Source organism: Antedon bifida, chromosome 2 (assembly GCF_963402885.1).
Source record: "Antedon bifida chromosome 2, ecAntBifi1.1, whole genome shotgun sequence".
NCBI classification, from domain to species: Eukaryota; Metazoa; Echinodermata; class Crinoidea; order Comatulida; family Antedonidae; genus Antedon; species Antedon bifida.
The window spans coordinates 5,348,170-5,361,852 of record NC_136227.1 but is presented as its reverse complement, the minus strand read 5'-3'; the positions used below and the strand labels follow the sequence as shown (position 1 = coordinate 5,361,852).

Sequence of the window (13,683 nt, the reverse complement as noted above, 5' to 3'; positions counted from 1 at the left end):
ATCCAATTTTCTTCATTGCTCACTGAACCACAGTAGAGTCCAAGCCCTGGATGGTTACATGGGGTTCTTTCCCCCTAAAAGGGGTAACTATGGGACTGGGGGAGGAGGAAGAAGGAGAAAATTGAAGAACAAGGAGGAGATGGCTACAGAAGAAAAGATCATTGTCAAGTTTCCAAGTTTCAATAAACATTTATTTTAAAATGGTCATTTTTTTCAATACAATCAACAATTTATTAAGAATTCAAAATTAGAAGTTAAATTTGTCTCACAAACAACATTTAGGCCTCCGTGTAGATGAAATTTCCCTACTAGCTAGGTACCATTGAGAAAAATTGTCATGAGTTTGGCATGGTAGCAATTTTGCTGCTAGTTTGAAAAGGGGGTTTGTTTGAACCCTTTTTCACTAGCAGCAAAATGAGTCTACTACTGTATGTATCAGATGGCGCATGTATACCTGTAAGGTTTAAAAACAAGCATCATATGTGATACATATGTTACACTGTATTACAGAATTTGCCTATGGACAGATAGCACTTCTGCCTTGTCAAAAAAGAAAACTTACCAACGTATTGTTCATTTTCACACCATTTTATGGATGATTCAGATGAGTTGTCCGATGACCTTGTGAATTGGCCCGTACCTGTCCTATAATTCTCACCCATCATCTGCGGGCTACTACGTCTTCCACCACCTTCCTGAAATATTTGATGCTTTTCCAAATGGTTCACCAATGACGCCACACGATGCGGCTGATCGTGGAAACTTGCTTCCGGCTCTGTCCCCGCATCCATTTGATCGATCAACGATCGTTGGGAATCGTCCGTTTGGAATCCACGTATGTTATACATAGTGTCTGTGTTCACGGTAGAGTTATTATTTTTATTGCAATTGCCGGATAAATTGTTTTTCTTTCTTGTAGCCATTATATTATCTCCTAAATACTCGTTCGGTTCAACGTATTCACCTTCGAGGTCAATGAGGTCATGATCACAAGGCGTCGTCGTTATAAGGGATGTTGGACGTTGCAAGTTACCATGTGTTCTTGATGTTTTTCGGTGGTCCTACAAATAACAAGAAAACAGTTTGTAACATACAAATGAAATATGTTAGGTTTGTATTATTTCGCTACTTTGAAAAGGGCACTTTCAGGAAAAAGGGGGAGGGGTTCCATCCAACGAACACACTGGCTACCAGCTTGTAGATATAGTGTATAGTACATTGTAAAGCTCTGTAAAGCTCATTGTAAAACTTTATGTGACAAAAAAAAATGTGATGTGCCCATATATGAATACGATGATGTCATATCACTACCATATTTGGGCATATCACACTTTTTTGTCAGAAGTTTGATAGTGTAGATAGAGCTTAAAGCCCCCTTCCCAACGTTTTTTAGATCTAATTTAAGATCACAAACTATATTTAATGTAAAAATAATACTATATGGTCCTATTGCGATAACTTTTTTCGTCTTTAAACGGTTAAAAATGTGAAAAATAAGTCGATTCTAATAATTATAGCGGCCCGCTATAAATCCCAAAATGCATTGCGCGCGGATTGATATGTTTGTTTTTCACCTGTAATTCGCCCACTTTTCGATCGATCGTGAGGCCAAAACAAATGGAAGACTCCTAACTTTTCAGCGAAAATACCGGGTTTTCTCCAATTTGTATCAACGGAGTCTGGCAAAAATAGAAAGACAATTAATGCAGCAACTATACAACGTCAGGCTAGGTATATAGCTAGCGTACGATGTTCGTACGTTACCGATGTTTACCAGCTAGGCCTACAAAACTAAGCCTAGCTAGGCTAGGCCTAAGACCGTCCACGAGAGGTCGATCGCCGCGAGCTACTTAGGTAGTGCATTGTTTCTCACTTTTTATCATAATTTACCATAAAACGTACATTTAAGACAAGGAATGACATGGTTTAATGTTTTTAAAGTGATATATATGTATTATTTTCCAAAAAACGGCCAAAATTGCAGGGAAGGGGTCTTTAAAGACATAGATTTGAACTTTTCATCATTTTTGTTACATGACATAGATAAACGGTAATGATTAAAAGACAGGAAATGCTACAAGATAGGATTAATCATCTGAAAAAAATAGAAATATACCAGAGAGCCTTCCTTTGGGACGGACAGGCACACTGACAAGACACTTACAAAAGGAAGTGATTTTAGAAAAAAAAATTATTATTAGCACTCCTAAATTCTAAATAATATTTAATAAAGTACAGTATATATTCAAAATAAGGGATAACAATTATTCTTTAAAAAGTTTAAAGTTAAAAAAAAAAAATGTTTATATGACACTGACAGGATATTAAAAAGTCACCTTATGCAAGATTTGAACTTATAAGAGTATGCCCGACCATTACGCCACTGGCTTTCATGGTTTGCAATGATTAAAAGGACCACTTTACAATATTGTTGCTTTAGGTCAATCAATTTTTTGAAAGGAAATTCACAGACAAGATAGTATATTTAAAACTTTTCCTCTGAAAAATATGGGTCAATATTTAGTGTATATTCTACTACACAACTACTGCATTTAATTTAATATACGAAACCATGTACAGTAGACGCCTACTCTGTTGCAATAGCTCCCTACATTCCAAACCACTTAATTTAAGATATTTTAAACACATTCCATCCAGGTGATATTCTACACATGACATGGCAATACAAATATACGTACAGTACAATAAAAATGTGTAATAAAATAGTATTCCTTCAATTAAAGGATGTGTAGGAGGACCACAGGTTAGTTTGCTTACTATTTTATTGCAGTGGGATCATTTTTCAAAATGATCATAATAAAATAAACATGGTATGGTCATAGAGAATAACTATCTATTTCTCCATGACATGGTCAAGCCTGAAATATATTTTTAAAACTCGAAAATCAGAGAGGTGATGCGTAACAAGTATATACATTTTTTTCCGGCCTTACAGTAAATATTTTATTTTTACAACATGACTATTAATTACTTGTTGCAGAGTTCATGAACAACTAAATATTTATTTAGAGTGTGATGAGTAGTTTCATTTAATATTTCTCGTAAGAGTTATACATAGGAAATATTGTCCTCAGGGGACAGGCAATAAAAGCTATCTCCTTAATTATGATTTGCTCATTATAAATTTACATTTAATCAATTAATCAGTACTTTTCATACATCGAATTTAGTGATGATAAACTGACTCAACAGTATACATAATATAGTCATGTGAACTTAATAAAATTATCACCGCTATAATAGTTACAGTCATGTGAACATTATATTTATCACCACACGTTTTAATTAGATCCACCAAGCAGTTTTCATCACTTATACCTTCTCAAAATTTCAAGAATCTATACATACCTTAATAATATAGAAATAATTTGAAAATATTATCACTCAAATATCTTGAGACCATAAATGATCTTAATGGTTTGCAAAGTATTGTCTGCAGGCATAGACAAGACTGGAATATACTGGTCCACTGGGTACATCACAAACAAAGGTACTGTATAGACCTACTGTGGGGACGTAGGTTTATACACAATATATAGTCCAAAGGTAAAAGTCTTGATCTCGGTGATTGATAATTCAAATAACAATTATTATTAGGTAAATACAGAGATAAAAATGTTGTTGGGTAAATATACGTTTTGGTCTGCTGATCTTGCTGTTAACAATTTGTTTACTTTACTGTATGGCCAGATGTCCTATCTAAGTAGGTTGTCTTCACCCCAGATAATTGGTTGGTACTCTTGTAATGGTAAGGGTATAGGGTGGGTGAGGGTATAGGGTTTAGGGTGGGTGAGGATATAAGGTGGTGGGCAAGGGTATAAGGTGGGTTAGGGTATAGGGTGGGTGAGGATATAGGGTGGGTGGGGTACAAGGGTGGGTGATAGTATACGGTGGGTAAGGGTACAAGATGAGTGAGGGTTTAGGATGGTTGTGGGGCAGATTGGAAATGATTGTTTTATTGGTGCTCAAACACTCTTTCCCAGTTCTACAGTACACACACATTGAATGGGTAAGAAGTGCAAGGCAGCGAGGCATGTGATGCAGGAAGACAAATTGTCTGAGGCATCATCTTATCATTCCCAAAAGTACAAGGTATCATTTTACTATATATATATTTTTATTATTACAAAAATGATTTTCATTGAAGATTTCAAATTCATTTTTTGAATTTCTAGCCTCGTTGGCTTTACTCCAATATTGTTCCCATGGATTCATATCTTACATTATACATACTTTTACATCTGGTTTGATTTTTTCTTTTATATACTATTTTCTGATGGTGGAGTGGCTAACTAGCCTAGGCCTAAATTGTCCAGATTTTCGGGGGAAAATAATCAATTTCGGAAGGCGGGGAAGTGTTGGCAAGTATGCTCTTGACGAGTAGGATTGTTGGTATCAAGGTACTGAATACTGAATACTGAAATGCTTTATTTGTCCATCATCATTATAAAATAACAACAGAAATTCTTCTTGAAGATTGATTATTAAAAAGTAAAAGCTACAGTAGGCATACAACGCTATCTATGTTACCTACAACAGTATCATCCTAAAGCTCTGTCTACACTATCAAATTACTTTGACAAAATAATATGATGTGCCCAAGTATGGTAGTGATATGCCCAAATAGGGTAGTGATATGACATCATCATGTCCATATGAGCACATCACACTTTTTTTGTCACATAAAGTTTGATAGTGTAGATACAGCTTAATACACCGTAACCTATCATCAAACAACCAACTACTTACCTAGGATACATTAGTCATATCAATTTCAAAATATAAAGTTCCAAGTCTTTAATGAAAATATTCTGAAATGAAGAACTCGCAGCAATCCTATCATATTAACCTTTAGATTAGACACAATCAGTTGTAAAACTTTCCGATGAAAACCCTCGAGATCCGTTTGTGAATGCGCGACAATAAATCTAAACTTAGAGCTATATATTCATTAATACGTAAGTGGTTTTCTGTTAATTGAGTGGTCGGTTGAGAGAATAAGAGAATGTAACATATATGATGCCCTACATAATGCACCTAACAGGCTGTTAAAGGGATTGAAATGGCCACATGTTTAACACATAATTTCTAGTGTTGTAAACAACTTATATTACTGATTATATAAACTACAGTAGAATCCTTATAAGGGGACACTTTTAGGACCAAAAAATTGTCTCCTTGATTGGGGTTCCCCCTGAATAGTGGTAATAGTATTTCTCCTTGTTTGTTTCACGGGAAAGTGTACCTTGAAAGGGGCGCACCCTAAATAGGGATGTTGCAAAGGAGATCTTCTACTGTATATTAATTAATTATGGTTTTTTTTTCTCTTTTGTGGGTGTAGCCCACTTTTATTGATTCTTTCATTCAGTGACAAAGATATAAAAAATATAAAAAAAATATTTAAAAAAACAACATGTGTTTATAACATGTATAAACTATATCTGTATTATAGTTTGTGAAAAAGTGCATTGTTATCACATATTTCCATTAACATTATCAATATGTTGTACTATAATTATTAATGTCAATATGCATCAGTCGCTCTCTCAGTCAAGTTACCATGTACTACTAGATTAATTACATCCTAAAAGGTACATCACATATGCTTCGATGGATGAGTAAAATTAATCAAGAGCAATCACCGCGAAAGAGATGAGGACTGACTGGATGCAACATCAGGTGATTCTTATCACTGGATAATGGTGTGTAGCGTGATGTGTGAAATAAAAAAAAAGGGGAGAGGGGCAGGAAGAGTGGTGAGCTACTTTATTATTATTCTGTATTCAAAGTTTCAGCCAGAGGTAGAATACAAATGCATCTAGCTACAGTATCTAATACACAGCTATATTATTCACTATACTAGATGCTGTGCTGTATTGTATTGTATTATATTTTCTGATAGGTCTAACCTGGTTGAAGAATAGACTAGTCCCTGTGATCTACTGGTATCTACAAAACACCATAACAGTCAGGGGAAAAATGGCAAAAGGCTTCCCAATTTCTACTTGGAGTTTTATCAGTATAATCTTACATAATATTGTTTTGACAACTTTTGTAACATGACATAACTGATAAACCTTTACTAGTTTATTCTAGCCCAAATAGGTTATACAGTACAATGAACCATGGAGGTATAAAAAAATGTTATACCTCCATGAATGAACTAGAGTGTGGACTCCAATGTAATCACAGCCCAAATGATCCATTGCTCTCTAGCCTTTTAATGGTAACTCTCTGTCCTAACCTAGCCCTTAGGAAATTTGGTCAAGATCACATGCCTGTAGTGACAACTGAAACTTTGGCTCAGTTTCTAGAAAGAAAATATACTACAACAAAAAAATCAATCTATTTTTTCTGTTTGTGAAGTGAACTGTGATTTAACAATGTTGTAGTTAACAACTGTATTGTTGACGATGTAAACACAGACATTATGTACTGTACAGGTAAAAAGCTTTGGAAAGAAAATCACTGAACTGAATTGAGCAAAATTGGGAGTACCTTATTAAAGCAAAATACCAAGGCAATCTAACAGGATGCTGAGCTCTGGAGATCAAAGGGTTTATCTATGGCTGCGACATGATCAGTTCCACACCCCAGAATATGTGCAGCACATATGCTCCGCGGTGCGGGATGTCTGTTATGGGGTACATAGTACAGTACTGAACTGGTATTTGTCGCAGCCAGACATAAGTAAATTTAACGCATTCATTTTTATTTACTACATCCAACAATGAGAAAACTGCCACATACAGAATTAAACATTTAAATAAAATATACATTAAAATTAATTAAATATTTTACTAAACAATTATACATTGTATTTCGACCGCAAGAAAAGCAAGCCCCATGAGAGTACATGAGAACTATAAATAACAACATTAACACTCTAATCAATATCGCTGTACATATTTTATGTTCTATTTTAATAAACACATCATCACGATGTTCTATGACTTTCACTAAATTATATTAGAGTATGTGTTGAGCCAGTGGCAATTACATCATTATAAATACGGCTGGTTTGTCGTACATGGCGTTTTATTTCTGGTAACGCATGATATTCACACAGTATAAATCATACGGTGCACACACCTGGGAAATTCGGATAATTGCAATTGCATTATGGGTAGTTTGTGAATTTATGTAGTACTGTAACACAGATATGTCATGAATGCGACCTATGACATTTGATGCTAATAAATTATTTTAATGAATCAATAAAATCTAAAACTATAAATTCATAATGAATCATATAATATTTTATTTATTCAACGTTGTGTATAAATAACTATAAATAATTTTAAAAAAGACAATGCAAAATAAATGTCCACATACATATTGGATAATATATATTTTTTATGTGTTTAATTTAATACTGTGTAATGTGTTTGAATAAATATGAAATGAAATAATTTTAACAATTGAATTTCTGGATGAAAATGTTTTCCTAGCCTGTAAAATAAAAGTGAAGTACTGTAACTACAGTTTGTAAATTTTTTATTTAAAAAAACAGAAACAAGTTTGTTTTTCAGAGAATATTTTGGGTCCATGTCATTACTTACTCCTGGAATGTACTTTCTGAACTTGCAAATAAAAAGTCACTAGCACCCTGCCACCCTCAAATTAGTGAATTCAAAATGACCTCTCTACGACCTGATGTGATATGGAGAATGGCAAAGAATTAACGAACTAAATTGGGTCTAAAAAACTTTTGGTGCAAATTTGCTGTCTTAACATAGTCAAGTGGGTAACGCAGGCCTGGCTACATGGGAATTTAAAATGTACCACAGCTCTTTTATTTATATATAAATAAATTATAAATATATCAACACATTTGGGTTAGTGCTATTATAATATAGATTATTTATTATTAACAATATATTATTATAATTGGTCAAGCACATCACAAGATGACAGTTTTATTACTTTTTCTTTTCCGCTACTCCCCTGTTATACTTATATGTTTTTTTTTTGTTATGTAGAAAGATTGAAAATAAATAAATAAATAATACAGTATGCTGTTTCTGTTGTATTGTAGGCATTGTATGTATGTATACATTTATAGTTCTATCTCTAGGTATTGGAATATTATATAGTCATAACAAATGTATAGCATTATGTACTTGTATTAAAGAATAACATTTCACGCATCGCCAATTTGTATTAAAACATGTGACAATATAATACTAGATTGCATAGATCATAGAACATACACAATAAAGTCGCTGGGGTTTAGTTCGGTCTTGTGACAAAAATTTTATTCAACAAAACAATTATCTTAAAATCAACTGTGTACTTGTGTACTACATAAAAACCTATGGTAATGTATAGCCAAGTGTTTGGCTGTTAAGACAGGCCATAGCCAAACCACTGACACAGGTTTGAAGGCATTCCTTGGCCATTATTAATTCTCATCTGGCTGTAGACTAGGCTTCTCAGATAATGCCACATATAAAAACAATACCGACCACTCCCCGAAATTTTGGCCTGCCTCCAATTTAAAAAAAAATGTACTTATTATTTTTATAATAAAAATCGCAAAAAAAGGATTGTTTTTAAAAATATTATTAATATCAATATTTGGCGCCGTCAACGAAAGATTGAATAGCCATAGAATTAGAAGTTTCCTCCAGCCGCTAAAACTTACACGAGTATGGTTAACGAGGGCAGCGTAATGTACAGCATTAACATTTACCGGTAAAGGATGTCAGATGAGAAAGAATGATTGGAGCAGGGGTATAAATTTAATTTTTATACCTTTTTGTAATTTCTCATCGATTAATTTTGTTGAAATACACATGCATAGTAATTACATTGTATTGTATTGAATTATGTATTTCCTACAAACAGGAGACACAATATTTTAAAAACAGACACGAGTCTAGCATCATTAATATTGCATAATTATTCTTTTCAGACATATTGTGTAACATTAAAAATCTCAATTGACAAATTCAGAACAATAATGTTGCTATACATCGATTAAGCCAGCGATTAATAAAACATTGTACGACAACAGTGAAAATGATGATTCTTCTTTCCCACTCAGAGAGTCAGATGCAATGAAAGAAAGGAATTACTGGAAAACTCTCTCATTTAGTTTCTATTGTTGCTAGGCTACCAAGGTCACATGATGATCAATGATATATTTAAATGATCATAATGAGCCCTTGATCATTAGTACAAATTTATTTGTACGAAAATTATAATTTTCACTGATTATCAATTCACTTATAACAACAAAATATCACATTCAATATTGGATGAAATTGTTCATTTTTTACAGGTTGTTTTAAATCCAACCTTTGAAAATAGTATTGATCTAAGTTTATAGGTTTTATTATTTTAATTTTGACCTAATTTTACTTGGTAGTTCAAAGATTGTATTGTCACTAATCCTATAAAATTGTAATATTGAATCTAATAGTACATCGATTGTCAGTGAAAATGAATTGAAGTTTATTAACCCGCAAAATATAAAGACAATAAAATAAAAACACATTATGAACAAAATATTGCGAATCAATCAGTCTAGAAACATTTTAGGAGGTAATTTGGATCAATAATTAATTTCTAAAATTCACATGCTAAACCTTTAATTATAAAGTGATATTAAAATGTTAAATAATAAAAACCTATTAGAATTATTTTTGCAATGAATAAATTAATAAACTAGAAATTTCAAATTTTAACTAAATGTTGTGAACAGATAATCTGTGAACATAATGTTTCATGATTGAAACAAAAAATATTAAATAATAAATGTGTTACATTAAAGATACAGAAAGGGAGCATTGAAACCTTTCAGTTTTCAAAATTACGTATTACTATTACTGTAGGCTACTACTATTCTCAAATATTTGTGTGTGTTTATTTTAAATTCTTATTTTAATAGGATAAATAAAAAGACATTTTAGCCTCAGTTTTTTTCAACTTTAAGGCACTTTATATTCTACTGTATCTTGATCTTGACTTTCAAAAACATTGATAAATTCAGCACTGTAAAGTACATCTTGATGGCTGTAACAATAACTCTAAGTTCGGTTCATATTTATACTGACTTTTATAGTTGCGTGTCAAAAGCGAAAATAATGTTTAAATCAATGATTAATGTACTGGCTGAGTGTCAAGCAACACTACCTTAGAACCATTGCAACTATAATAATACTAAATATTTAATTAGTTTGTTATAATAATAACTACTCTACATACTAATTATAGCTGCCATTAAAGAGTGGAATAATAAAAATAATAATTGTTCATTTCAATTTAGCATGCCATTTTAAAGTATGTTTCAAACTTCATGGTGATTTTTTTTAGTTATTAACAAGTTTGTATGTACCTTTAAATAATTTTTTTTTCTTCAAATAAACAGAAAAAAGTGGTGGTTTAAGGTCAGGTGACTTTGTCAACATTGTCTTTTTTTAGACGAGTAGGAGGTTATATCCTGGTGTACTAGCTCATACAGCACTGCCGTGGATTGGATAGACGTGAGAGCACCATGCAGTAGTTGGCAGGCTCACTAATATAACGTGACCCAGAGGGAAGAAGCATGTATTTTAAACAGCGCCATGAGCTCATTGGGATGGTGGTATACAAATTGAAACATTGCATTATAAATACTGTATTAAACTGTTAACTGTGTTATTACAAAAAATCATTGTGCAACTACAACAAGTTATATTTTGTAAGCTATTGCACGCACTATTGAATATAAAGGTGATTGAACCATTGAATTATACTAAAATAAAAATCACTAAAGAACAAATTAAAGAATATTGTTCCTGTTGAATTGAGCAATCAGGTTAATGAGTGTTAATTGTAAAATTTAGCCTTGGCAAAACAATCTAGTTTGTTGAAATGGTAATCCCCTCAAAACCACAATAAATAAAAGGGCAAATAATGACGATTAATTTTACAATTATAGCAAACATCATGTGACATTGACAAGAAAAATTTTCCTGATATTAATTATTATGTATTGTACAGTGTAATCACCTGATTCATACTGTATCTCCACAGATAATTTGTAAAGTATCATGGCAAAGTCTGTAATACCATGTCACATATGTGGCACCTGTATTATGTTAAGTTCAGGGTTAGGCTTATATGGTCTATGATACTGTACAGTTGCCACATATGATACATGTATAATTTTTTAAGTATTATGGCAAAATCTGTAATACGGTGTCACATATGTGGCACATGTATTATGTTAAGTTCGGGTTAGGCTTATGGTCTATGATACAGTTGCCACATATGTCACATGTTTCACTGTATATTACAGATATGATGATACTAGGCTAATAATATTCTGAACAAATTATATTCCAACAGAATCGGTTAACCCAATAATAATATTGACAAACTTAAATGTTGAGGTCTATGGTATAATACCAACAAGTTTAATTAGTCGTCAGACTGTCGCACTGTCAATTACGTATCAAACCGACGCCCTTTTGGTTTGCTCGTTCATGCGCGAATTATAAATCTCAGTGTTTAATCTTTTGTGTTTTACCAACTACAATATTGTTAATTAATTAAATAACATTGTGTATTATTTGAATATAGTTTGTGGACTGTAATATTATAAAAAGAAAACAATAGGGTTTGACATTTTACCATGTTGTCTAAGTATTAGAGGTAACTTATTTTTACCTGTCAAAAAATGATTTATTCTAAACAAAATTGCTGGAATATATAGAGCAATGTAGGTGTACTGTAGAGTAGCTACTACAACTACAGCACTACTAGACTTACTGTACCACAGCTTCCATTGTTTTTGTAGCAAATTACACTACAGTAGATGGAAGAGGACATTTTGTATAGAGTCCCAAAGATGTCCCCTTAATATGAGTTTTACATGTTTAACACTATGACCAACACCTATGAAGAGGACACTTTGTATAGAGTCCCAAAGGTGTCCCCTTAATATGGGTTTTACATGTTTAACACTATGACCAACACCTATGAAGAGGACACTTTGTATAGAGTCCAAAAGGTGTCCCCTTAATATGGGTCCTATTGTGTTTAACACTATGGCCAACCCTCTAGAAGGGGACACTTTGCTAATTGAGTCTCAAAGCCTCAAAGGTGTCCCCTCAATATGTGTTCCTCCGTAATTGAAATTCTTTTCTTTTTGTTCATTCAAGCATGCACTCTATGAAAACATAAAGAAACATCACTAGAAAATAGTGAACTATTTTTACCTCGTTCTGCAAGGGGTCAACAGGACTTCTGTCAAAATCAAAATAAATTTGACCATTTTCATCAATATCCTCAAAATCTCCATTGATTTCAGGCGATCCATTTATCCCATTCCGGTGGCAATTTTCTATATCTTCTTTATTTTTTTTCCATACATTTTCCGATATCTCATAAATGGAATCACCTCCATCCATTCCATCTGCCATGTTAGTAAAATTCAATTTTGATTTCTATCAGTACGTTTAATTTTGAACCATTATATTGTAAATAACAGGTAATTCTGAAATATAAAGATAAAATGAAAAGAAATATTTGCAAGTATTCTTTCATATTATAAATTCACAATTTCAGATCGGGGACCATGCTTACTGTACAGTACTCTACAACTTGTTTACTGATGATATGCAACCAATTATTAGCAAGTGTTTTGGTGGGTAAAGCCATAGCCACCAGTATGATTGTTAATGTGTTTTCAAACTGACCACATTTTCACAGAGGCCATTTGACAACCCAGTGGCTTTACACTACAGAGATTGTTCACTTTTCTTGTGAAAACAGGACAACTTTATTTCTTGTGGCTATTTCACTGTATCTTATCATACACTGTTTTTTTAAGTAATTGACTTATAAACCTCTACATTGAAACAAACTATCATATTATTGCAGTAACAATTGTAGTTTTAGAATAACTGCAGTAACTGCAGAGAGTCATAAACTTCTACAGTACATTGGAACAAACTAAAATCATACGTTAATATTTGCGGTAAAAAATTGCAGTTACATTTACTGCAGTAACTGCAGTGGAATAATTCTAAAATGATCCCCAACAAGGACAAATGTTAATTTTTATATAAATTACAGAATTTCATCACCACTTTCTAATAGTAATTTCAAATTGCTGATTTAAAGTGTTTAAATTGACAGGCCGTTTAGCGACGTTAAACCTTGTCTCACTAACGACATCCTTAATCTCATTTAAGCTTGTACAAATAATATTGCCTAATAATACGCGCAGAAGCCGACGGAAAAATGCCGCATGAACGAGCCAAATAAGCTATGATTATGTTGATGTTCCTGTGGATTAATACTGTACAGTTTAAAGTCAGTAAACGATAATTAGAAAAAATTAGCTTGGATTATCTGCCTCGGAGTTTAAAACAATGAAAGACAAGCAATACTGTAGGGTGGGTGTACAAAATCATTCAATAACATTGGGGATTGCCCATATAAGAACGTAGATTAGTCCATTTTTGTAAAGGGATGTTTATCATTTGTTTCATACTGTAGCTCTCCTTTTTAAGAGCACACGCCATAATCTGTTGTTGGTTTATCCAGGTAAACCACTGTACGGTCTACAGGCACAAAATAGATCATTTAATCACCTAGTTTAAATTTTATACAAATAATTTCATAAGTTGAAAATACAGTAGGCCTATAACAAATTTTCGAATTAAA

General features: G+C 32.7%; 1 protein-coding gene across 1 annotated transcript in view; it reads right to left on the bottom strand.

Annotated features, from left to right (window-relative positions):
• LOC144835963 (rho guanine nucleotide exchange factor 10-like) overlaps window positions 1–13,683 on the bottom strand; it is a 104,729-nt gene that overhangs the window by 88,979 nt on the left and 2,067 nt on the right. The window contains exons 2-3 of the mRNA XM_078691105.1: window positions 12,231–12,508; window positions 563–1,061 (exon numbers count right to left, since the gene is read on the bottom strand). Of these exons, the coding sequence (XP_078547231.1) occupies window positions 563–1,061; window positions 12,231–12,434 (703 nt within the window). The 5' untranslated portion in view covers window positions 12,435–12,508. The remainder of the gene's footprint in view (window positions 1–562; window positions 1,062–12,230; window positions 12,509–13,683) is intronic.